Below are 24,640 nucleotides of genomic sequence, written 5' to 3'. Positions count from 1 at the left end.
TCTTTGCTGTCTCCATTGTTCATTGAACAAATTGCCAAAGATTCACCAACACAGATGTCCAGAATACTGTGGAATTTTGCGATGAAAACAGACGACTTAATAGCTGGCCACCATGCTGTCCCAAAATGTCCTCTACAATCCGTGACGTCACGTGCCGGCGTCATCATACCGAGACGTTTTCAGCAGGATATTGCGCGCGAAATTTAAAATTGCACTTTAGTAAGCAAACCCGGCCGTATTGGCATGTGTTGCAATGTTAAGATTTCATCATTGATATATAAACTATCAGACTGCGTGGTCGCTAGTAGTGGGTTTCAGTAGGCCTTTAACCGTGGCAATGGACCCTGTGTGTATATGTATGTTATGCCATTGTTTACAAATTTGGTAAATACATAACCAAAAAATTTATATTTTGTTGTTTCTCACTGTACCGAAAATGAACCGAACCGTGACCTCTAAACCGAGGTACGTACCGAACCGAAATTTTTGTGTACCGTTACACCCCTAATATATATATATATATATATATATATATATATATATATATACACACACATAATAATAATAATAATAATAATAATAATAATAATAACTGGGATTTATATAGCGCTTTTCTAAGTACCCAAAGTCGCTTTACATGTAGAACCCATCAATCGTTCACACCTGGTGGTGGTAAGCTACTTTCATAGCCACAGCTGCCCTGGGGTAGACTGACGGAAGCATGGCTGCAATTTGCGCCAACGGCCCCTCCGACCACCACCTATGATTCATCATTCAATTCACCGGTGTGAGTGGCACCGGGGGCAAAGGGTGAAGTGTCCCGCCCAAGGACACAACGGCAGCGATTTTTGGATGGTAAGAGACGGGGAGCGAACCTGCAACCCTCAGGTTTCTGGCACGGTTGCTCTACCCACTACGCCATGCCGCCCCAATGTACATGTATAATATATATTCATATTCATATGTGTGTTCATGTATGAGATCTAGGGCTGCCAATTATGGCCAAAGTAATAATTAAGATTATTGTTATCAATATTGAAATCATGATTACTGATTGATAGGTAAAGCAGTGTTGGGGTGTAAATGTAATACCATCGTGTCATTTGTAATGTCTAATAAAAAGACTATAGATAAATGTTATCCATATACTGTATTTATAGACAAACAGTAGTTTTTTTTAAATTATTTTATACAAGTTTGGTAAATAAATAACCAAAAAATTTATATTTTGTTGTTTTCTCACCGTACCAAAAATGAACCGAACCGTGACCTCTAAACCGAGGTATGTACTGAACCGAAATTTGTGTGTACCGTTACACCCCTCATGTACATATAGAGTTAAAGTGCCAATGATTGTCACACACACACACACCAGGTGTGGCGAAATTATTCTCTGCATTTTGACCCAGCACCCTTTTTCACCCCCCTGGGAGGTGAGGGGAGCAGTGGGCAGCAGCAGTGGCCACGCCCGGGAATCCTTTTGGTGATTTAACCCCCAATTCCAACCCTTTATGCTGAGTGCCAAGCAGGGAGGTAATGGGTCCCATTTGTATAGTCTTTGGTATGACTCGGCTGGGGTTTGAACTCACAACCTCAGGGCGGGCACTCTAACCACTAGGCCACTGAGCAGGTATACATACATCCATCCATTTTCTACTGCCATACATTTATACATATACACATTATATATATATATATATACATACACACATGTATGTATATACGCCCAAGGCGGCCCCCAAGTGAATAATATACTTGCTCTCAAGTATGTTCACATTTACTTTCTATAGAATATGTATTGTGCTAAAAATGCTTGCTAAAATGTAAGATAGGAGCTTTTGAAACAAGCTGTTCACACGCAGATATATCAGAGCGTATTTCCTGCCGGTAATGATGCACTCACCTCTGCACTCTATTTGTCTGGCAGCCACCGTGACCCATTTGTCTGGGACCCCCGACACGGCGCTATAAAGTGTGAAATGCCCGTTGAAAAAGAATGTCCCCGCTGAATAATTTCCGGCCCTTTCAGCCCGTACCTGAACAACAGAATCCGAGAAGTGGTATCCGACTGCGCTCTGCCCATCTCCGTGGTGATCTGCTCCTTCATCGGCTCCTACCTCTTCCTGGATGTACAGCGTGAGTGAACATCTCCACTGAGCTTACACCACATCACGGCCTCCGTCAGTACACTGGTTTTTGTTGCCGGTCGAGTGACGGTGTTGAAGCAGTCTGATTCTAACCCCGTGAATGGCGCGCTCTTGACAGTTCCTGTGTTCAGCGTCCACAACGGGCCCATCTTCAAATACCCTCCCTTCGACAAGCTGTCAGGACTGAACACCCTGAGCGCCGTGGGCCTCGGCTTCCTCCTCGCTCTGCTCATCTTTATAGACCAGAACATCGTCATTTCACTCACACACGTGCCGGAACACAAGTAAGTACGTTCCGTGTGTGTGCTGTCTGAAATAATATACCTTAACACAGTGTTTTTCAACCTTTTCTGAGCCGAGGCACATTTTTTTTCATTGAAAAAAATCCCGAAGCACACCGCGAGCAGAAAACATATACAAATTAAACTCAATAAAATAAAAAGTTGTTCTCGCAATTGTTGGATATGAATTCAAACCATAACCAAGCATGCATCACTATAACTCTTGTCTCAAAGTAGGTGTACTGTCACATCATGCCGTGACTTATTTTGATTTGTTTTGCTGTTTTCCTGTGTGTAGTGTTTTAGTTCTTGTCTTGCACTCCTATTTTGGTGTTGATTGTCATGTACGAATGTACTTTGTGGACGCCGTCTGCTCCCCACGCTGTAAGTCTTTGCTGTCGTCCAGCATTCTGTTTTTGTTTACTTTGCAGGCAGTCCAGTTTTAGTTTCGTTTTGCATAGCCATCCCTAAGCTTCAATGCCTTTTCTGAGCGGCACTCGCCTTTTGTTTATTTTGTGATCACGACAAACTGTGTTCCCGACATCTACAAAGCAGTTAGCTACCTGCTGCCACCTACTGATATGCCGAGCTCTAGCCAGTACAGACACTCAACAACAGAACATTATTTGTGGATTATAAATTACTGGTTTGCATAAAATATTATTAACCCAATTAGGTGAAATTACATAATGTCCCACGGCACACCAAACAATATTTCACGGTACACTAGTGTGCCACGGCACAGTGGTTGAAAAACACTGCCTTAACAAACACACTATGTTCATTGTTGTGGTGTAGATTTGCAGTGCAGGGACGGGTGTCTCTTGTACTGCAAAACAAGGTAGCAGAACTAGAGAGGAACCTCCAATGTGGAATGCCCCAAAAGTGGCACAATTTGGGATTGAGGCGCAGGTCAAGGTTCCTTCGGATCAGTTTTGCTTAACCATAAGGCTATGGGCCGCAGCTGTACTCAGTGGCCGTACACTTTTCCACCACTTGTGGGAGTGATGACAATATCAAACAAACAGCAGAATCCTGGAGCTTAAGTCGTAAAGATTTTTAAGCGCAAAAATTATGACTAAAGTGGTGAAGCTGTATTTTCACATATATATATATATATATATACACACATATACACATGTACATATATATAATATATAACATACTCATATATATATATATATATATATATATATATATATATATATATATATATATATATATATATATATACACACACATACATTCTATATATACCCATACATATATACATATATATATATATATATATACATACACACATACACATATATGTGTGTGTGTGTGTGTGTATATATATATATATATATATATATATATATACACACACACACACACACACACACACGTAAACATATACATAAATATATATATATATATATATATATATATATATATATGTCTTAATAAGGTTATCCAAAAAATAGTGCTCGATACCGTAGTAGAGCGCAATATATGTATGTGTGGGAAAAAAATCACAAGACTATTTCATCTCTACAGGCCTGTTTCATGAGGGGGGGTACCCTCAATCATCAGGAGATTTTAATGGGAGCATTTGCATACCATGGTTTATATAGGGCACAGAGTGGGTGGGTACAGGCTGGCGTAGGGGCGTGGTGATTGGCTCATGTGTTACCTAGGAGGTGTTTCCGTCTATGGCGGCATGCTGTTACAATTTCGCTGCGCTTGTTGAGGGATGACAGGTCTGGACGGTAAATAATAAACAGTTTCAGGTTTCTTTCGGCAGTTACAGCCTTTGTTGGTTTTGGAGTCGCTCTGTCCGGGGGCCGACGGCTCATTTGCAATTGTTTTGTTGTGGTTTGAGATGATTTGTCGTATATTGTTCATATATTGTTCATATATCGGACAGAGCGACTCCAAAACCAACAAAGGCTGTAACTGCCGAAAGAAACCTGATTGCCCTCTCAACGGGGGGTGCTTACAAACATCAGTTGTCTACCAATCTAAGGTAATACGCAAGGACATTAACACATCCGACACATATGTAGGATTAACCGAGGGAGAATTCAAAACCAGATGGAACAATCACAAGGCTTCTTTCAGGAACCAAAACCTGCGAAATACCACAGAACTCAGCAAACACATTTGGGACCTCAAAGACAATAATGTTGAATATTCAATAACATGGCAAATTCTTGCATCCAGCACACCTTACAATAGTGGTAATAAAAGATGCAACCTATGCTTGAAATAGAAACTGTTTATTATTTACCGTCCAGACCTGTCATCCCTCAACAAGCGCAGCGAAATTGTAACAGCATGCCGCCATAGACGGAAACACCTCCTAGGTAACACATGAGCCAATCACCACGCCCCTACGCCAGCCTGTACCCACCCACTCTGTGCCCTATATAAACCATGGTATGCGAATGCTCCCATTAAAATCTCCTGATGATTGAGGGTACCCCCCCTCATGAAACAGGCATATACAAATTTATATATATATATAAATACATATATATATGTTTATGAGTAAACATAAACATACATATATATGTATGTTTATGAGTATATATATATATATATATAATAGCTAACGTGTGTCTGTGTGTATATATGTATGAATATGAGTGCATATGTGTGTGTGTGTGTATATATATATACACACACACACACACACATATATATATATATAAATATACACATTTATTTATTTATTTACATATATATACACACACACACGTTTATATATATATATATATATATATATATATATATATATAAATAAATTTGTATATATGTGTGTGTGTGTGTATATATATATATATATATACACACACACACACATATATATAAATATACACACATATATATATACACACACACACACACACACACATACATACATATATATATATATATATATATATATATATATATATACACACACACACACATATACACACTCATATTCATACATATAAATATATACACATACATGTACATATATATATATATATATATATATATATATATATATATATATATATATATATACACACATACATATACATACACATATATACTCTTATTTATTTTTAATTTAGTTAGAATTAATGTATTTTACACGGCATGATTGTGTGTAAATTTATTCTTCATCAGTTCTCATGAGTCCCTTTTTTTCTCAGTATATTTGAATAGTCTTTATTTTTGTAATCAGCCTGACCTAAGCCTTGGTAATAATATTTGTGATGAACACATGCTTTCATACCATCTGACAAGATGTATCCTGTTAAACTGTAAGTAGGTTGAATATACAGTAAATATTAAATACTATTAAAATGAAAAGTAATATTACTAATTCAGCGTTAATATTTAAGTGAGCTCCGGACCCCTCAGTAGTGTAAAGGTTGGGCCCCGAGGTCAGAGAGGTCAAGAAGCCCAGCTCTGTATAACGCGAGCATTCAGTTGTTTTCTGAGAACCTACTGCAAAAACGTAAAGTAAAGATCCTTAATGGACACGAGGCCTCTGCTGTCTTAAGGACCGACTGTAAAAACAAAGATCCTCTATACAACAGGAACACTCCGGACTTCCTTCCAAAAGATGGATGACAACCATTGTGCAGAAGTACCTCAACTTACAAGCTAAATTGGTTCTGTGAGGGTGCTCTTAACTCAAAACACTTGTATCTCAAATCAACATCTCTCATCTTGAAGTGATATGAATTTAATGGTCGCTTTACACCCACCCCAATAAACAGCACCGCTTTTTAAAAAGACAAACTAACTTTAAGATAAATGTTTTATATTATCGGCCGATAAATGCTTTAAATGTAATATCAGAAATGATTGGTTTCGGTTTCATAATTATCGGTATCTGTTTCAAAAAGTAAAATTAATGAATTTTTAAAACGCCACTGTGTACACGGACGTAGGGAGAGGTACCGAGCGCCAATAAGCCTTAAAGGCACTGCCTTTGTGTGCCGGCCCAGTCACATAATATCTACGGCTTTTAACACACACACAAGTGAATGCCTTCATACTTGGTATACTTGGTCAACAGCCATACAGGTCACACTGAGGGTGGCCGTATTAACAACTTTAACACTGTTACAAATATGCGCCACACTGTGAACCCACACCAAACAAGAATGACAAACACATTTCGGGAAAACAGCCGCACCGTAAGACAACAGAACAAATACCCAGAACCCCTTGCAGCACTAACTCTTCCAGGACGCTACAATATACAACCCCCCCCTTTCCCCCCAACCCCGTCCACCTCAACCTCCTCATGCTCTCTCAGTTAAAGCATGTCCCAAATTCCAAGCTGCTGTTTTGAGGCATGTTAAAAAAAAAAAAAGCACTTTGTGACTTCAATAATGTTGGCATTTTTTTCCCATAACCTGAGTTGATTTATTTTGGAAAACCTTGTTACATTGTTTAATGCATCCAGTGGGGCATCACAACAAAATTAGGCATAATAATGTGTCAATTCCATGACTGTATATATCGGTATCGGTTGATATCGGAATCAGTAATTAAGAGTTGGACAATATCGGAATATCGGGAAAAAAAGCCATGATCGGACATCTCTAAATATGTACTACTAACAACTCCAGTAGTTTTAGGAATATAATATTAATGTACAGAATTTACATTGGAGAATGGACTTCTACGGTATCTCCTTTCAGCTGCTTTTTCGTCAAACACATCAGCGGCTTTTCCATGCTGTTATTCTAACCTTGTTGGCTTCAGTACGGTGCAGACTAGCAGTGATCATGTGTTTGATGATTTTTTTCATTTAATTCAATAAATATCATTTACATTGTCTTCTCAGCACTGTCCTTCACACCCACTTTCCTCCTTCCCATGCTAGGAAAATCAAAGTTATTCACATCTCTAGCTAGAACCTAATGCTAGCGAGTAAACTGTGTACCGTACTGTATATACTGTAATATTGTACATGGTCATTGGTATATATTGTATTAATGTTATTGATATAATATAATATATCTGTATATATATTATTCTGTACACATATGTATATATTCGTATATATGTTGGATTTTTTATCGCTATATTAGTGTATTTATACCTGCATTGTCCTTTCCATCCTTACACTTTCCATCATTGTAACTGAGCTCCTGTGTTGAACAATTTCCCTTGTGGATCATTAAAGTTTGTCTAAGTCTAAGTCTAAACCGGATGTTTTGAGCAGATCTTACATTTTCTACAACAACTAATGGCGGGGGGATGCTTGTAACTCAAATTTTTGCTTGTGACCTAAGGCGCAACAATTAGCTGAGAGGCTGCTCTTATCTCAAAACACTCTTAAGTTGAGGCACCAGCGCGCCGAAAAAGACGCAAATGTTGAAAAAAACTAACCTTTGAACCGTGTCCATTTGTCGGTCCCAGGCTGCTCAAGGGCACGGCATTCCACTGGGACTTGGTGCTGACGGGCCTCATCAACATCCTCATGTCCTGTCTGGGGTTGCCATGGATGCACGCCGCCTTCCCGCATTCCTCGCTGCACGCCCGCCAGCTGGCCAAAGTGGAGCAGCACGTGGAGGACGGCCACGTCTACACCACGTGCGTCAACCTCAAGCCTAAAAAAAACAACAACAACAACAACAAAAAAAGCAACCTGAACACTCTTATGCTTGATCGAGATCAAACTGATTACCGTATTTTTCGGACTATAAATTGCAGTTTTTTTCATAGTTTGGCCGGGGGTGCGACTTATACTCAGGAGCGATTTATGTGTGAAATTATTAACACATTACCGTAAAATATCAAATAATATTATTCACGTAAGAGACTAGACGTATAAGATTTCATGGGATTTAGTGATTAGGAGTGACAGATTGTTTGGTAAACGTATAGCATGTTCTATATGTTATAGTTATTTGAATGACTCTTACCATAATATGTTACGTTAACATACCAGGCACGTTCTCAGTTGGTTATTTATGCCTCATATAACGTACACTTATTCAGCCTGTTGTTCACTATTCTTTATTTATCTTAAATTGCCTTTCAAATGTCTATTCTTGGTGTTGGGTCAAATAAATTTTACTCAAAAAATGCGACTTATGCTCCAGTGCGACTTATATATGTTTTTTTTCCTTCTTTATTATCCATTTTCGGCCGGTGCGACTTATATCCCGGAACGACTTGTACTCCGAAAAATACGGTACTTACTACGAAAAAAAGTTGTCTAGTATGTTCACTATTTTATTTAAAGCCAAAATTCGATTGCAATAAGAAACATATGTTTAATGTACTGAAATATTTTTGGTTAAAATAAAGCCAATAATGCAATTTTTTTGTGGTGCACTTAATTTAGAAAAGTATCAAATTGCATTCTGGTGCCGGTACCGGTACCAAAATATTGGTATCGGGACAACGCTAGTAGTAGGCCCAATACCATAAAAACATTTATATATCATAAGAAGAACCTTCAAATTGATCCTGAAACACACGGGGAGCCAATGCGGAGATTTTAAAACTGGTGTAATGTGAGCCCGCCTTCTGGTCTTCGTCAGGACACGTGCCACTGAGTACCGTATTTTTCGGACTAAAAGTCACAGTTTTTTTCATAGTTTGGCCGGGGGTGCGACTTATTCTCAGGAGCGACTTATGTGTAAAATTATTAACACATTACCGTAAAATATCAAATAATATTATTTATCTCATTCACGTAAGAGACTAGACGTATAAGATTTCATGGGATTTAGCGATTAGGAGTGACAGATTGTTTGGTAAACGTATAGCATGTTCTATATGTTAGTTATTTGAATGACTCTTACCATAATATGTTACGTTAACATAACAGGCACGTTCTCAGTTGGTTATTTATGCCTCATATAACGTACACTTATTCAGCCTGTTCACTATTCTTTATTTATTTTAAATTGCCTTTCAAATGTCTATTCTTGGTGTTGGGTTTTATCAAATACATTTCCCCTCAAAAATGCGACTTATACTCCAGTGCGACTTATATATGTTTTTTTCCTTCTTTATTATGCATTTTCGGCCGGTGCGACTTATACTCCGGAACGACTTGTACTCCGAAAAATACGGTACTTACTACGAAAAAAAGTTGTCTAGTATGTTCACTATTTTATTTAAAGCCAAAATTCGATTGCAATAAGAAACATATGTTTAATGTACTGAAATATTTTTGGTTAAAATAAAGCCAATAATGCAATTTTTTGTGGTGCACTTAATTTAGAAAAGTATCAAATTACATTTTGGTGCCGGTACCGGTACCAAAATATTGGTATCGGGACAACACTAGTAGTAGGCCCAATACCATAAAAACATTTATATACCATAAGAAGAACCTTCAAATTGATCCTGAAACACACAGGGAGCCAATGCGGAGATTTTAAAACTGGTGTAATGTGAGCCCGCCTTCTGGTCTTCGTCAGGACACGTGACGCTGAGTACCGTTTTTTTCGGACTAAAAGTCGCAGTTTTTTTCATAGTTTGGCCGGGGGTGCGACTTATACTCAGGAGCGACTTATGTGTGAAATTATTAACACATTACCGTAAAATATCAAATAATATTATTTGGCTCATTCACGTAAGAGACTAGACGTATAAGATTTCATGGGATTTAGCGATTAGGAGTGACAGATTGTTTGGTAAACGTATAGCATGTTCTATATGTTATAGTTATTTGAATGACTCTTACCATAATATGTTACGTTAACATACCAGGCGCGTTCTCAGTTGGTTATTTATGCCTCATATAACGTACACTTATTCAGCCTGTTGTTCACTATTCTTTATTTATTTTAAATTGCCTTTCAAATGTCTATTCTTGGTGTTGGCTTTTATCAAATACATTTCCCCAAAAAATGCGACTTATACTCCAGTGCGACTTATACTTCGAAAAATACGGTAGTTATGTTTTTTACAGCATATTACTGTAAATTGGACATTCTACCACCAGTTTTTTTTTTTTTTTTTTTATTTTTTTACATAAAAATCTACAGTCGTTTTTACGAAGTATTACTGTGAATATTTTTTGTGCTTTTTTATGGTAAAAAAAAAACTGGCAGCTCATTCGCCAGAATTAAAAATAAATTACATTTACAGTAATGTAAAAATCCACCGTAAATTATACAGTGACGTTCTGGCGAGTAAGCTGTCTTTTTTTTAAAATATAAATTAAATGTTTTTCCATTTATGGTAATATGTTGTAAAAAAAAAAAAAAAAAGCATTTTACAGTAAAATTCTGATGACTGATTTTTTTTGACAGTGTACAGAAAAATATGCAATAGACAAATGAATATACACTATATTGCCAAAAGTATTTGGCCACCCATCCAAATGATCAGAATCAGGTTGTCAGAGTGTGTAGGTGACGAACCCCAAGATGCAGAGACGGCAGGAAAACATGATTTAATTTAACACTAAAACAAGAACAAACAAAAGGGTACAAACAAAAGGCGTGAGAACAAACTTGGCTATGAACAAAAACTAGCACAAAGGCTAACTGTGGACAAGAAACAAAAACACTTACTGTGACACGAAGGAACTATGACATGAGCAGAGTGAACGCAGCTACAACGACAAGTATTAATGACATTGACAATCGTAATGACAATACTCCAGCACAGACTGGAGGGCAAAGCAGGACTAAATAGTAGCTGGCTGATTGACACCAGGTGTGGCCAGGTGCCAATCAGCCACAGCTGAGGGGGAAAAGCACTCAGGAATACAAGCAGGAAATAGAAACAAAATAAGAGCGCTGACAGGAAATGAAGACCTGAGCAAACAGTCAGGGACAAGCCTGACACAGGTGTATAAAATCCAGCACTTAGGCATGGAGACTGTTTCTACAAACAGGTGTCCATCTGGCAATGTGATGGACCAGTCTGGGTTTGGAGGTTGCCAGGAGAACGCTACATTTCGGACTGCATTGTGCCGAGTGTGAAATTTGGTGGAGGAGGAATTATGGTGTGGGGTTGTTTTCCAGGAGTTGGGCTTGGCCCCTTAGTTCCAGTGAAAGGAACTTTGAATGCTCCAGGATACCAAAACATTTTGGACAACTCCCTGCTCCAAACCTTGTGGGAACAGTTTGGAGCGGGCCCCTTCCTCTTCCAACACAACAAGCAAGGTCCATAAAGACATGGACGACAAAGTCTGGTGTGGATGAACTTGACTGGCCTGCACATAGTCCTGACCTGAACCCGATAGAACACCTTTGACATTAAATAAAACGGAGACTGACAACCAGGCCCAGAGTTTGGGAACAACAGCAACTCAGCCACAAAGTGGTACTAGGATGTGGGGTTGTTTTTCAGGAGTTGGGCTTGGCCCTTTAGTTCCAGTGAAAAGGAACTTTGAATGCTCCAGGATACCGAAACATTTTGGACAATTCCATGCTCCCAACCTTGTAGGAACAGTTTGGAGCGGGCCCCCTTCCTCTTCCAACATGACTGTGCACCAGTGCACAAAGCAAGGTCCATAAAGACATGGACGACAGAGTCTGGTGTGGATGAACTTGACTGGCCTGCACAGAGTCCTGACCTGAACCTGATAGAACACCTTTGGGATGAATTAGAACGGAGACTGAGAGCCAGGCCTTCTCCACCAACATCAGTGTGTGACCTCACCAATGCGCTTTTGGAAGAATGGTGGAAAATTCCTATAAACACAATCCGCAACCTTGTGGACAGCCTTCCCAGAATAGCTGCAAAAGGTCATATTGAACCCTACACTGTAAAAAAAAAAAAAAAAGTTGAGGAAACGCAAATTTTCAAGGCAACATGATGCAACAAGATTTTTTACGTTTTCTCAACTTTTGACTACTGCTGGCCAGACACTGTTTTGGTAGTTAAAAAAAGTGAAACCTTATTTCTGAGTCTGACTAACTTGAAAACTATAATCATTTTTTACAGTGTACCAAAACAGTGTCTGGCCAGCAAGTTGAGAAAACGCAAAAATCTTGTTGCCTTGAAAATTTGCGTTTCCTCAACTTTCTTTTTTTTTTTTTTTTTTTTTACAGTGTATGGGTTAGGAATGGGATGGCACTTCAAGTTCATATGTGAGTCAAGGCAGGTGGCCAAAAACTTTTGGCAATATAGTGTATTTGCTGTTAAACGCGGCCCTGTGAGTGCAGCTACGTGGCCCTCAATACACCCTTGCTGTAGATGTTTTCCACGTTTGGTGACCAGAGACCCCTCCTCCCCAGACACATAATACTGTTACAACTTCATCTAAGTTAGTTGAGCATAATAGTGGACTTTTAAAGTAAAATAAAGGCACTTTTACAGATTTCCACAACAGGTCTGCCAAACCCTGCAGACAGAAGGTGACACAAAAACAAACAAACCCACGCCAGTGAAAATATTTACTCCTTTTGTCTCGGAATGTCGATAATGAGCGTCTCAAGGATGGCTTGAACTAAAAAAAACAAAATTAAAAAAAATCCCTGACGAAGCTTTGTTTTTTTTTTCTTGATGCCTACCAGTATCGTTAGCGTGAAGGAGACACGCCTGACCTCGCTGACTGCCAACATCCTGATCGGCCTGTCTGCCTTCATGCTGCCCATTCCTCTGCAGTGGATACCCAAGCCCGTCCTCTACGGGCTCTTCCTCTACATCGCCGCCACGTCGCTGGACGGGAACCAGATGGTGGACCGCATGGCCCTGCTGCTGAAGGAACAGGTGCGCAAGGCGGATGGATGGCGAGGAGGCCTGTCTGGTTATCATTTTTCATGTGCATTGATTAAAGTTAAAGTAGCAATGATTGTCACACACACACTAGGTGTGGTGAAATGTGTCCTCTGCATTTGACCCATCCGCTTGTTCACCCCCTGGGAGGTGAGGGGAGCAGTGAGCAGCAGCGTTAGCCGCGCCCGGGAATCATTTTTGGTGATTTAACCCCCAATTCCAACCCTTGATGCTGACTGCCAAGCAGGGAGGTAACGGGTCCCATTTTTATAGTCTTTGGTATGACTCGGCCGGGGTTTGAACTCACAACCTACCCATCTCAGGGCGGACACTCTAACCACTAGGCCACTGAGTAGGTGATTAGCGCCCCCATGTGATGTGCGCAAAATGCAGTAGCCATCAACATTTTTTAAATTACATTGGAACCTCCATTTACAAACCTAATTGGTTCTTGAACCAATTAGGTTTGTATAGTGAAAACATTTCCCAATAAGGAACAATGTAAACGTGAATACCGTAATTTACGGACTATAACCCTCTACTATTTTCCTACACTTTAAACCCTGCGGCATATAAGACTGTGCGGTTAACTTACAATTTTTGATTTTCTAACGGCCAAAATAAAAAGTTAAAAAAACAACAAATACACCGAGAGGGTGTTTTGTTGTTTGTGCTGTGGCGCCATCTTTTGGACGAGTTCACTCACTGCGGTATCCTTCCGTTTACCGGTAGTGCTTAAAGGCCTACTGAAATGCGATTTTCCTATTTAAACGGGGATAGCAGGTCCATTCTATGTGTCATACTTGATCATTTCGCGATATTGCCATATTTTTGCTGAAAGGATTTAGTACAGAACATCGAGGATAAAGTTCGCAACTTTTGGTCGCTGATAAAAAAGCCTTGCCTGTACCGGAAGTAGCAGACGAGTAGCGTGACGTCACAGGTTGTGGAGCTCCTCACATCTGCACATTGTTTACAATCATGGCCACCAGCAGCGAGAGCGATTCGGACCGAGAAAGCGACAATTTCCCCATTAATTTGAGCGAGGATGAAAGATTTGTGGATGAGGAAAGTGAGAGTGAAGGACTAGAGGGCAGTGGGAGCGATTCAGATAGAGAAGATGCTGTGAGAGGCGGGTGGGACCTGATATTCAGCTGGGAATGACTAAAACAGTAAATAAACACAAGACATATATATACTCTATTAGCCACAACACAACCAGGCTTATATTTAATATGCCACAAATTAATCCCGCATAACAAACACCTCCCCCCTCCCGTCCATATAACCCGCCAATACAACTCAAACACCTGCACAACACACTCAATCCCACAGCCCAAAGTACCGTTCACCTCCCCAAAGTTCATACAGTACATATATTTCCCCAAAGTCCCCAAAGTTACGTACGTGACATGCACATAGCGGCACGCACGTACGGGCAAGCGATCAAATGTTTGGAAGCCGCAACTGCATACGTACTCACGGTACCGCGTCTGCGTATCCAACTCAAAGTCCTCCTGGTAAGAGTCTCTTTTGTCCCAGTTCTCCACAGGCCAATGGTAAAGCTTGACTGTCATCTTTCGGGAATGTAAACAATGAAACACCGGCTGTGTTATCCGGCACAACAGTCAGGGGGTGCATTCTACGGCGGGGGTGCGTTATCCGGCACAACACCTGCCGCAATACACCGCTTCCCACCTACAGCTTTCTTCTTTGCTGTCTCCATTGTTCATTGAACTAATTGCAAAGATTCACCAACACAGATGTCCAGAATACTGTGGAATGTTGCGATGAAAACAGACGACTTAATAGCTGGCCACCATGCTGTCCCAAAATGTCCTCTACAATCCGTGACGTCACGCGCAGGCGTCATCACACCGAGACGTTTTCAGCAGGATATTTCGCGTGAAATTTAAAATTGCACTTTAGTAAGCTAACCCGGCCGTATTGGCATGTGTTGCAATGTTAAGATTTCATCGTTGATATATAAACTATCAGACTGCGTGGTTGGTAGTAGTGGGTTTCAGTAGGCCTTTAAGTGCAGTAAGTAGAGTGAGCGTTTCTACTCTGATGGATTCTTAAGTCATCACCCCAAACAACGTTTGTAAGTTTTACAATATAACTAAAACAATTCTTACTTACTAAAGCGTCCCGTGGGTGATGTCTGTAGGATATTTGTACGAGCTATCGTAATGTAGTCAAGTTAGCGTCATTAGCATTAGCTAATATGCCAACATGTTTCCGAATCGCAGTGTTGGTATTAACTTACAAAGGCATTATTTTTTTATGGTTTCAGTTTCACAATTTGCTCAGTAAATTCACCAAAACGTCACCCGGGGAGTTATTGAGTCTGTTTAGCTGATTGGAGAGGTAGCTTCTGCAGTTAATGGGTCCATGACGATGACTTCTGTTTTGTTTGATCAACCGTTTTACTGCCGTGTTGCAGACACCGTTTGGAAACAATTAAGGTATGTAAAACATTTACAGAATCTTTCTGTGTAAATAACTCATTTCATAACGTATATTTCTGTGGCTTATTTCTAAAATTTAGTGGATGCGGCTTATATACCAGGGCGCTCTATAGTCCGGAAAATACAGTATTTGGTTCTGAAATCGACAAGTCCCCATTGTACCGTATTTTTCGGAGTATAAGTCGCACTGGCCGAAAATGCACAATAAAAGGGAAAAAAACATATATAAGTCGCACTGGAGTATAAGTCGCATTTTTGGGGGAAATGTATTTGATAAAAGCCAACACCAAGAATAGACATTTGAAAGGCAATTTAAAATAAATAAAGAATAGTGAACAACAGGCTGTATAAGTGTACGTGGAATTAACACATTATTATGCCTAATTTGGACAACCAGGTATGGTGAAGATAAGGTCCTTTAAAAAAAAATAAAAAAAATAAAATACGATAAATGAATTAAAAACATTTTCTTGAATAAAAAAGAAAGTAAAACAATATAAAAACAGTTACATAGAAACTAGTAATTAATGAAAATGAGTATGAATGTTTTTTGTGACCAACAAGTATGTGCTCCAATCACTCTATCACAAAAAAATAAGAGTTGTAGAAATTATTGGAAACTCAAGACAGCCATGACATTATGTTCTTTACAAGTGTATGTAAACTTTTGACCACGATTGTACGTTGTGAAATGAGTCATTTACACAGGAATTTTCCATAAATGTTTTTTTTTACATACCTTACTGTTTCCAAACAGTCTCTATAACATGGCAGTAAAACGGATAATCAAACAAAACATAAGTCGTCGTCATGGACCCAATCAGCTAAACAGACTCAATAACTCCACCGGGAGGTTTTGGTGAATTTACTGAGGAATTTGTGAAACTGAAACAATACAAAAAGAACGCCATTGTAAGTTAATAATACCAACACAGACACTCGTAAACATGTTAGCATATTAGCTAATGCTAACAACACTAGCTTCATTAAATTGTGATAGCACGTACAAATATGCATGAAAACACTCCTACAGACGTCACACATAAGTAAATAAGAATTGTTTTAGTTGTATTGTAAAACTTACAAATGTTGCTTGGAGTGATGAATGAAAAACGCTATGGTCGATTTTTTTCCGGTTTACGGCATCAAAACAGGAGTACATTTAGAATCCGCAATACCTGCAGTGAGCGGACTCGTCCAAAAGATGGCGCCATAGCACAAACAATAACACCTTTTTAGTCTTCTGCTTGGGTTTAATAAAAACTATTAAACACAAAACATTATGGGCATTCACGAAGAAAAAAAAATCCATAAATTAGCAGCACCGTTTTATAAGCCACAGGGTTCAAAAACTAGGAAGAAATTAGCGGCTTAAAGTCCGGAATTTACAGTATTGGCTACTTTGTATTAGAAACGGCAATAGCGGAGGATTTTATGTGCATGTATGAGCCAGTCTGCCCCACAACAAGAGGACAGAAAAAAATAAGGAACTCGGTGACAACAACTAATATAATGATAATAATATAAAAATAATAATAATATATAATAAATATAAAAATGGTAAACCCGCGCAAAGCTGGGTAAACCTCTACCATATATGGAGATATCTAACTAAGACAAAGTACATCACTAAAGTCTCAAGTTTGGAAGAAGGCAAGATTGTTTTTTTAAATACCTGCGCCATGCCTCCATGGTTTCATTTCACAGTTTCCTGACTTATGCAGACCTTAAATACACAAAAACAGGTACCAACAGGCAAGAAAAGTTGGTTTTGTATTATAAAACCCCTTTAAGTTAATGGTAGAGATGTCCGATAATGGCTTTTTTGCCGATATCCGATATTGCCCAACTCTTGATTACCGATGCCGATACAGTCGTGGAATGAACACATTATTATGCCTAATTTTGTTGTGATGCCCCGCTGGATGCATTAAACAATGTAACAAGGTTTTCCAAAATAAATCAACTCAAGTTATGGGGAAAAAAATGCCAACATGGCACTGCCATATTTATTATTGAAGTCACAAAGTGCATTATTGTTTTTTAACATGCCTCAAAACAGCAGCTTGGGGTTCTGGGTATTTGTTCTGTTGGTGTTTATGTTGTGTTACGGTGCGGATGTTCTCCCGAAATGCGTTTGTCATTCTCGTTTGGTGTGGGTTCACAGTGTGGCGCATTTTTGTAACAGTGTTAAAGTTGTTTATACGGCCACCCTCAGTGTGACCTGTATGGCTGTTGACCAAGTATGCCTTGCACTCACTTGTGAGTGCGTCTAAAGCCGTAGATATTATGTGATTGGGCCGGCACGCAAAGGCAGTGCCCTTAAGGTTTATTGGCGCTCTGTACTTCTCCCTACGTCCGTGTACACAGCGGCGTTTTAAAAAGTCATACATTTTACTTTTTGAAACCCATACCGATAATTTCCGATATTACATTTTAAAGCATTTATCGGCCGATAATATCGGACATCCCTAGTTAATGGGGTGCTTTGTAGTAGAGCATTGAGCTGTGGGAGAAATTCCAAGTCCAATCCTTCGCATGGGATTCAACAACAGCGCCACCATGTGGTGGAAAAAAAACAGCACACGCGACACTGCAGCGGTGTATGTTTCCACCAATTTCCAGCCTTAGGTGTGCAGTTGAAGGGTGCCAAAATATCATCCGGTCCGTATGATTCTTTTGTATTGTATGCTAAACAACAAGCTTAGTGCTAAAGGCTGCAGTATTACACTCCCTCTTCCTGCTGCCCTCAGTCTCCCATTGGATAAACTATGTCTCCTATAATGGTCAATGGTTTTCTACTTTTTTAACCCTCATTTAGACCGCCTATCCCCCGACCCACTACATCCGCCGTGTGCCCCAGAGGAAGGTCCACTACTTCACGGGGCTGCAGATGATCCAGCTGGTCATCCTGTGTGCCTTTGGCATGTACCCCCTGCCCTACATGAAGATGGTCTTCCCCCTCCTGATGATCCTGCTCGTCCCCATCAGGTGAGGACTCCTTTTCAGCTTTTAACTTGACGGGTGTCAGCTGACACAAACGGAAATGGGACTTACACTATTGTGCCAAAAGTATTTGGCCACCCATCCAAATGATCGGAATCAGGTGTCCTAATCACTTGGCCCGGCCACAGGTGTATAAAATCCAGCACTTAGGCATGGAGACTGTTTCTACAAACATTTGTGAAAGAATGAGCCGCTCTCAGTGATTTCCAGCGTGGAACTGTCATAGGATGCAACCTGTGCAACAAAACAAATCCAGTCGTGAAATGTCCTCGCTTCTAAATATTCCAAAGTCAACTGTCGGCTTTATTATAAGAAAATGGAAGAGTTTGGGAACAACAGCAACTCAGCCACCAAGTGGTAGGCCACGTAAACTGACAGAGAGGGGTCAGCGGATGCTGAAGCGCATAGTGCAAAGAGACTTTCTGCACAGTCAGTTGCTACAGAGCTCCAAACGTCATATGACCTTCCAATTAGCCCACGTACAGTACGCAGAGAGCTTCATGGAATGGGTTTCCATGGCCGTGCAGCTGCATCTAAGCCACACATCACCAAGTCCAATGCAAAGCGTGGAATGCGGTGGTGTAAAGCACGTCGCCACTGGACTCTAGAGCAGTGGAGACACCTTCTCTGGACTGATGAATTACGTTTTTCCATCTGGCAATCTGATGGACCAGTCTGGGTTTGGAGGTTGCCAGGAGAACGCTACATTTCCGGACTGCATTTGTCAGGACTTGATCTTGGGAGTTTGCTTTTCCAGGATGCAACGGAAAGTTGGCTCGTGCGAGACGGGAATGGAGGTACATGATTTATTTAATATATATAAAAAAAGGAATAAATGAAAGCGCGCACAGTGGCGGAGAATAAACTATGAAAAAAACAAAAAGACTATAAACATGGAACCAAAACTTACTGTGACAAGGGACATGAAGCAGGATCATACAGGAATGGACAGAGCATAAATGTGGTGCGGTATGGGGTGCGAGGTCGTCAGAAAAACAAACTGAAAAACACAGAACTTAAATACTACGGACATGATTAACGAAAACAGGTGCGTGACTCAAGACGTGAAACAGGTGCGTGACGTGACAGGTGAAAACTAATGGTTGCTATGGTGACCAGACAAGGGAGTGAAAAAGACAGAAACTAAACAAAACATGACTTAAAACAAAACATGATTATACAGACATGACAGAGCCCCTCCCTTAAGGACAGATACCAGATGTCCAAGAAAAAACTCAACAAAAGTCATGGGAGGGCGGGAGGGGGACATGGCGGTGGGTCGCCAGCCCAAGTGGCCCCGAATCCACCGAGGCAAAGTCAAGTGGCGGCGGCGAGTGGAACGCCGCTGCAGCAGGCGAGGCGGGCGCCCAGGGATTGGCCACATTCGTGGCCGACTGGGAGGTGGGCGCACTTGGCGTGGCGGGCGACCAGGTAGCGGCCATATCCGTAGCCGACGAGGAGGCAGGCGCGTCGTCAACTTGGCAGGCGTGGCAGCTCGGCGTGGCAAGTCAGGCGGCGAAGCTCGGCGTGACGCGTCCAGCGGCGAAGCTCGGCGTGACGCGGCGAAGCTCGGCGTGACGCGTCCAGCGGCGAAGCTCGGCGTGGGTCTTGGTCTTGGTGTGGGTCTTGGCATGGCGGGTCTTGGTCTTGGTGTGGGTCTTGGTCTTGGTCTTGGTGTGGGTCTTGGTCTTGGTCTTGGTGTGGGTCTTGGTCTTGGTCTTGGTGTGGGTCTTGGTGTGGGTCTTGGTCTTGGCATGGCGAGTCTTGGTCTTGGCATGGCGAGTCTTGGTCTTGGCATGGCGAGTCTTGGTCTTGGCATGGCGAGTCTTGGTCTTGGCATGGCGAGTCTTGGTCTTGGCATGGCGAGTCTTGGTCTTGGCATGGCGAGTCTTGGTCTTGGCATGGCGTGTCTTGGTCTTGGCATGGCGTGTCTTGGTCTTGGCATGGCGTGTCTTGGTCTTGGCATGGCGTGTCTTGGTCTTGGCATGGCGTGTCTTGGTCTTGACATGGCGGGTCTTGGTCTTGGTCTTGGCATGGCGGGTCTTGGTCTTGGTCTTGGCATGGCGGGTCTTGGTCTTGGTCTTGGCATGGCGGGTCTTGGTCTTGGTCTTGGCATGACGGGTCTTGGTCTTGGTCTTGGCATGGCGGGTCTTGGCGTCGTGAAGCTGCGACTGGCGGCACTTGGCGTCGTGGAGCTGCGACTGGCGGCACTTGGCGTCGTGGAGCTGCGACTGGCGGCACTTGGCGTCGTGGAGCTGCGACTGGCGGCACTTGGCGTCGTGGAGCTGCGACTGGCGGCACTTGGCGTCGTGGAGCTGCGACTGGCGGCACTTGGCGTCGTGGAGCTGGTACCGGAGCTTGGCGTCGTGGAGCTGGTACCGGAGCTTGGCGTCGTGGAGCTGGTAGCGGAGCTTGGCGAGGAACTTGGCATGGTGGAGCTGGTGCGGCAACAGGTGCTAGCCTTGGTGCAGGTGGAGGTGGCCTAGCTGGGGGTTGCGGCTTGGCAGGTCGGAAGACTGGTGAGGGCGGTCGTGCTGGAGGCTGTGGCTTGACAGGTCGGTAGACTGGTGGTGGCGGCCGTGAGGGAGGCTGTGGCTTGGCATGGTGATGCCGAGCCACCCCACCAACACAGCTCCCGACCCCAGCCCCCCCCTCAAGCGGCGGATACCAGACGCGCTCCCTGCGGTCTGGAACTCTCTGTAGGGGTGGGCGGGGGAGGGCAGAAATGTCCCCTTTATTTGGGCCAAATTGTTTTTTTTTATCCCCCACCTGGGGTTGTGTGGGCGGTAAAAAAGAAAAAAATTGTGACGGGGGCGGGACTTGAGTCTTGGGGGGCGGGGCATGAGTCTTGGGGGGCGGGGCATGAAATTGGGATGGCTGTGACTGACTAGACCTGATTTCTAAAAACATGTTTTGATAATGCTTTATCAAAGACATGGCAGAGTTTTTAGCTGGAGGCGGGTGATTTAAAGAAAAAGTATTGAAACAAAAATCCTGGTCTGTGATGTCATCATGGGGAAGCCGGGCAGACTGCTGCTTGCTTCCGCCCGGAGGGGGCGGGGCTTGTGGGAGCGGCGTGTCCTGCTGGCTCGCGGAAGTCTTTCCTGGCGTCCCTCGCCTTTGGCGGCGCTTCCGTGGCTGAGGTGACGTACCGATCGGCACCAACTTGCCTCCATTCCCCCACATCATCCCCCTGCGCTCCCTGGGGGAAAAGCGCAGCGTCTCTGCCTCCATGGCACGCAGCACCTCCCAAGAAGCCTCATCCAAATTGTCCAAATCGGCCAACTTACGTGCGGAAAAGCGGGTCTGCTGACGACCTACTGTCAGGACTTGATCTTGGGAGTTTGCTTTTCCAGGATGCAACGGAAAGTTGGCTCGTGCGAGACGGGAATGGAGGTACATGATTTATTTAATATATCAAAAAAAAGGAATAAATGAAAGCGCGCACAGTGGCGGAGAATAAACTATGAAAAAAACAAAAAGACTATAAACATGGAACCAAAACTTACTGTGACAAGGGACATGAAGCAGGATCATACAGGAATGGACAGAGCATAAATGTGGTGCGGTATGGGGTGCGAGGTCGTCAGAAAAACAAACTGAAAAACACTGAACTTAAATACTACGGACATGATTAACGAAAACAGGTGCGTGACTCAAGACGTGAAACAGGTGCGTGACGTGACAGGTGAAAACTAATGGTTGCTATGGTGACCAGACAAGGGAGTGAAAAAGACAGAAACTAAACAAAACATGACTTAAAACAAAACATGATTATACAGACATGACAGCATTGTGCCGAGTGTGAAATTTGGTGGAGGAGGAATTATAGTGTGGGGTTGTTTTTCAGGAGTTGGGCTTGGCCCCTTAGTTCCAGTGAAAGGAACTTTGAATGCTCCAGGATACCAAAACAATTCCATGCTCCCAACCTTGTGGGAGCAGTTTGGAGCGGGCCCCTTCCTCTTCCAACATGACTGTGCACCAGTGCACAAAGCAAGGTCCATAAAGACATGGATGACAGAGTCTGGTGGGGATGAACTTGACTGGCCTGCACAGAGTCCTGACCTGGACCCGATAGAACACCTTTGGGATTAATTTTTTTAGACGCATGCATGGATAGACAAACGTTAATGTGTGTGTGTGTATGTGTAAGCAGACATGTTGACATGTGAGTGGACATACCGATGTTTGCGTCACGTGTGTGTAAATGGGCATGCACTCACATTATTAATAGCAAGCATTTATCCGAAAAATAAAAAACATACCCGATCTTTCCAATGTAAATACAATAACAGACGTTTGAATTACCAGTGTGTGTAAGTGGACTGACTGATCTTTTTGGGTAAAAGAACAGACAGTTGTTTGACTTACGATCTCAAAAACCTCAAATGTTTGCATTCTTTGTGTTTTCAAAAGAACAGACTTACGTTCAGATCATTTGTATGCAAATGGATAGACAAAATCTGTATTGTGCGAGTATATAAATGGACTGCAGATAGGCGTGTAGATTATCAGCTTGTGCGAATGGACACACAGACGTTTGTGTCGTTTACATAAATGGAAATACCGATCTTTGCGTTACGTTATGTATATGTTTGAATATGAACGGACTGAGGACTATATCAGTGTATGTAAATGGACAGACGTTTTCATTATTTCATTGAAGTAAATGGACAAACAGACCTTTGCATGATTGTTTATGTAAATGAATAGACTAAATTTGCATTGTGCGAGTATTTGAAAGGACTGTTCGGCGTTTACGTTATCAGAATATTCGAATGGACACAGACGTGTGCATTGTGTCGTTTACATAAATGGAAATACAGATGTTTGTGTACGTTATGTGTTTGTTCGAATATGAACGGACTGATGAGTATATCAGTGTATGTAAATGGACAGACGTTTTCATTATTTACTTTAATTGGACAAACAGACCTTAAATGGTTAAAAATGGTTAGACAAAATGTGCATTGTGCGAGTATGTAAGTGGACTGTGGAGGCATGTACATTATAAGCGTATGCGAATGGACACACAAACGTTTGCATTGTGTCGTTTACATAAATGGAAATGCCGATGTTTGTGTTACTATGTGTATGTTGGTCCATACACCGATATAAATACTGGTCAGTCCGTTCATATTCAGACATTGTCATTATCTCCTATAAGTAAATGGACAAACAGACCTTTGCATTAATTGCGTATGCACATAGACAGAATAACATGTATATGCAAATACTCTGTCAGGGTATGTAAAAGGACCTTTACAGGCGTTTGCACTGCGTACTTGTAAATGGACTGACAGATGTTTGCATTAGGTTTTTACATGAATAGAAATACAGATGTTCGCATTACGTGTGTGTGTGTGTGCGTGCGTGTAAATTGACAAACTGAAATTTTCATATAGCCTCATTTAAATTTGCAGTGCGTGTGTGTGTGTAAATGGAGAAACTGACATTTTCATATGTCTTCATTTAAATTTGCAGTACATGTGTGTGTAAATGGACAAACTGAAATTTCCATATATCCTCATGTAAATTTGCAGTATATGTGTGTGTGTGTGTGTGTGTGTGTGTGTGTGTGTGTTTGTGTGTGTGTAAATGGACAACTGACATTTTCATATATCCTCATGTAAATTTGCAGTACGTGTGTGTCTAAATGGACAAACTGAAATTTCCATATATCCTCATTTAAATTTGCAGTGCGTGTGTGTGTAAATGGAGAAACTGAAATTTCCATATATCCTCATGTACATTTGCAGTACGTGCGTGTGTAAATGGACAAACTGAAATTTCCATAAATCCTCAAGTACATTTGCAGTATATGTGTGTGTGTGTGTGTGTGTGTGTAAATGGACTAATTGAAATTTCCATATATCCTCATGTAAATTTGCAGTATGTGTGTGTAAATGGACAAACTGAAATGTCCATATATCCTCATTTAAATTTGCAGTGCCAGTGTGTGTGTAAATGGAGAAACTGAAATTTCCATATATCCTCATGTAAATTTGCAGCGTGTGTGTTTGTGTGTAAATGGACAAACTGA

At 41.6% G+C, this 24,640-nt stretch overlaps 1 protein-coding gene across 2 annotated transcripts in view; it reads left to right on the top strand.

Annotated features, from left to right (window-relative positions):
- LOC133617042 (solute carrier family 4 member 11-like) overlaps positions 1–24,640 on the top strand; it is a 113,301-nt gene that overhangs the window by 87,641 nt on the left and 1,020 nt on the right. For both annotated transcript variants that reach the window (XM_061976731.1, XM_061976732.1), the window contains 5 exons: positions 2,030–2,136; positions 2,266–2,431; positions 7,847–8,020; positions 12,919–13,114; positions 18,413–18,582. In XM_061976731.1, coding sequence (XP_061832715.1) covers positions 2,030–2,136; positions 2,266–2,431; positions 7,847–8,020; positions 12,919–13,114; positions 18,413–18,582 — 813 coding nt within the window. The remainder of the gene's footprint in view (positions 1–2,029; positions 2,137–2,265; positions 2,432–7,846; positions 8,021–12,918; positions 13,115–18,412; positions 18,583–24,640) is intronic.

This window comes from Nerophis lumbriciformis, linkage group LG16 (assembly GCF_033978685.3).
Source record: "Nerophis lumbriciformis linkage group LG16, RoL_Nlum_v2.1, whole genome shotgun sequence".
Taxonomy (NCBI): Eukaryota; Metazoa; Chordata; class Actinopteri; order Syngnathiformes; family Syngnathidae; genus Nerophis; species Nerophis lumbriciformis.
The sequence above is the reverse complement of the archived record's forward strand: the minus strand, read 5'-3'. Positions and strand labels throughout refer to the sequence as shown.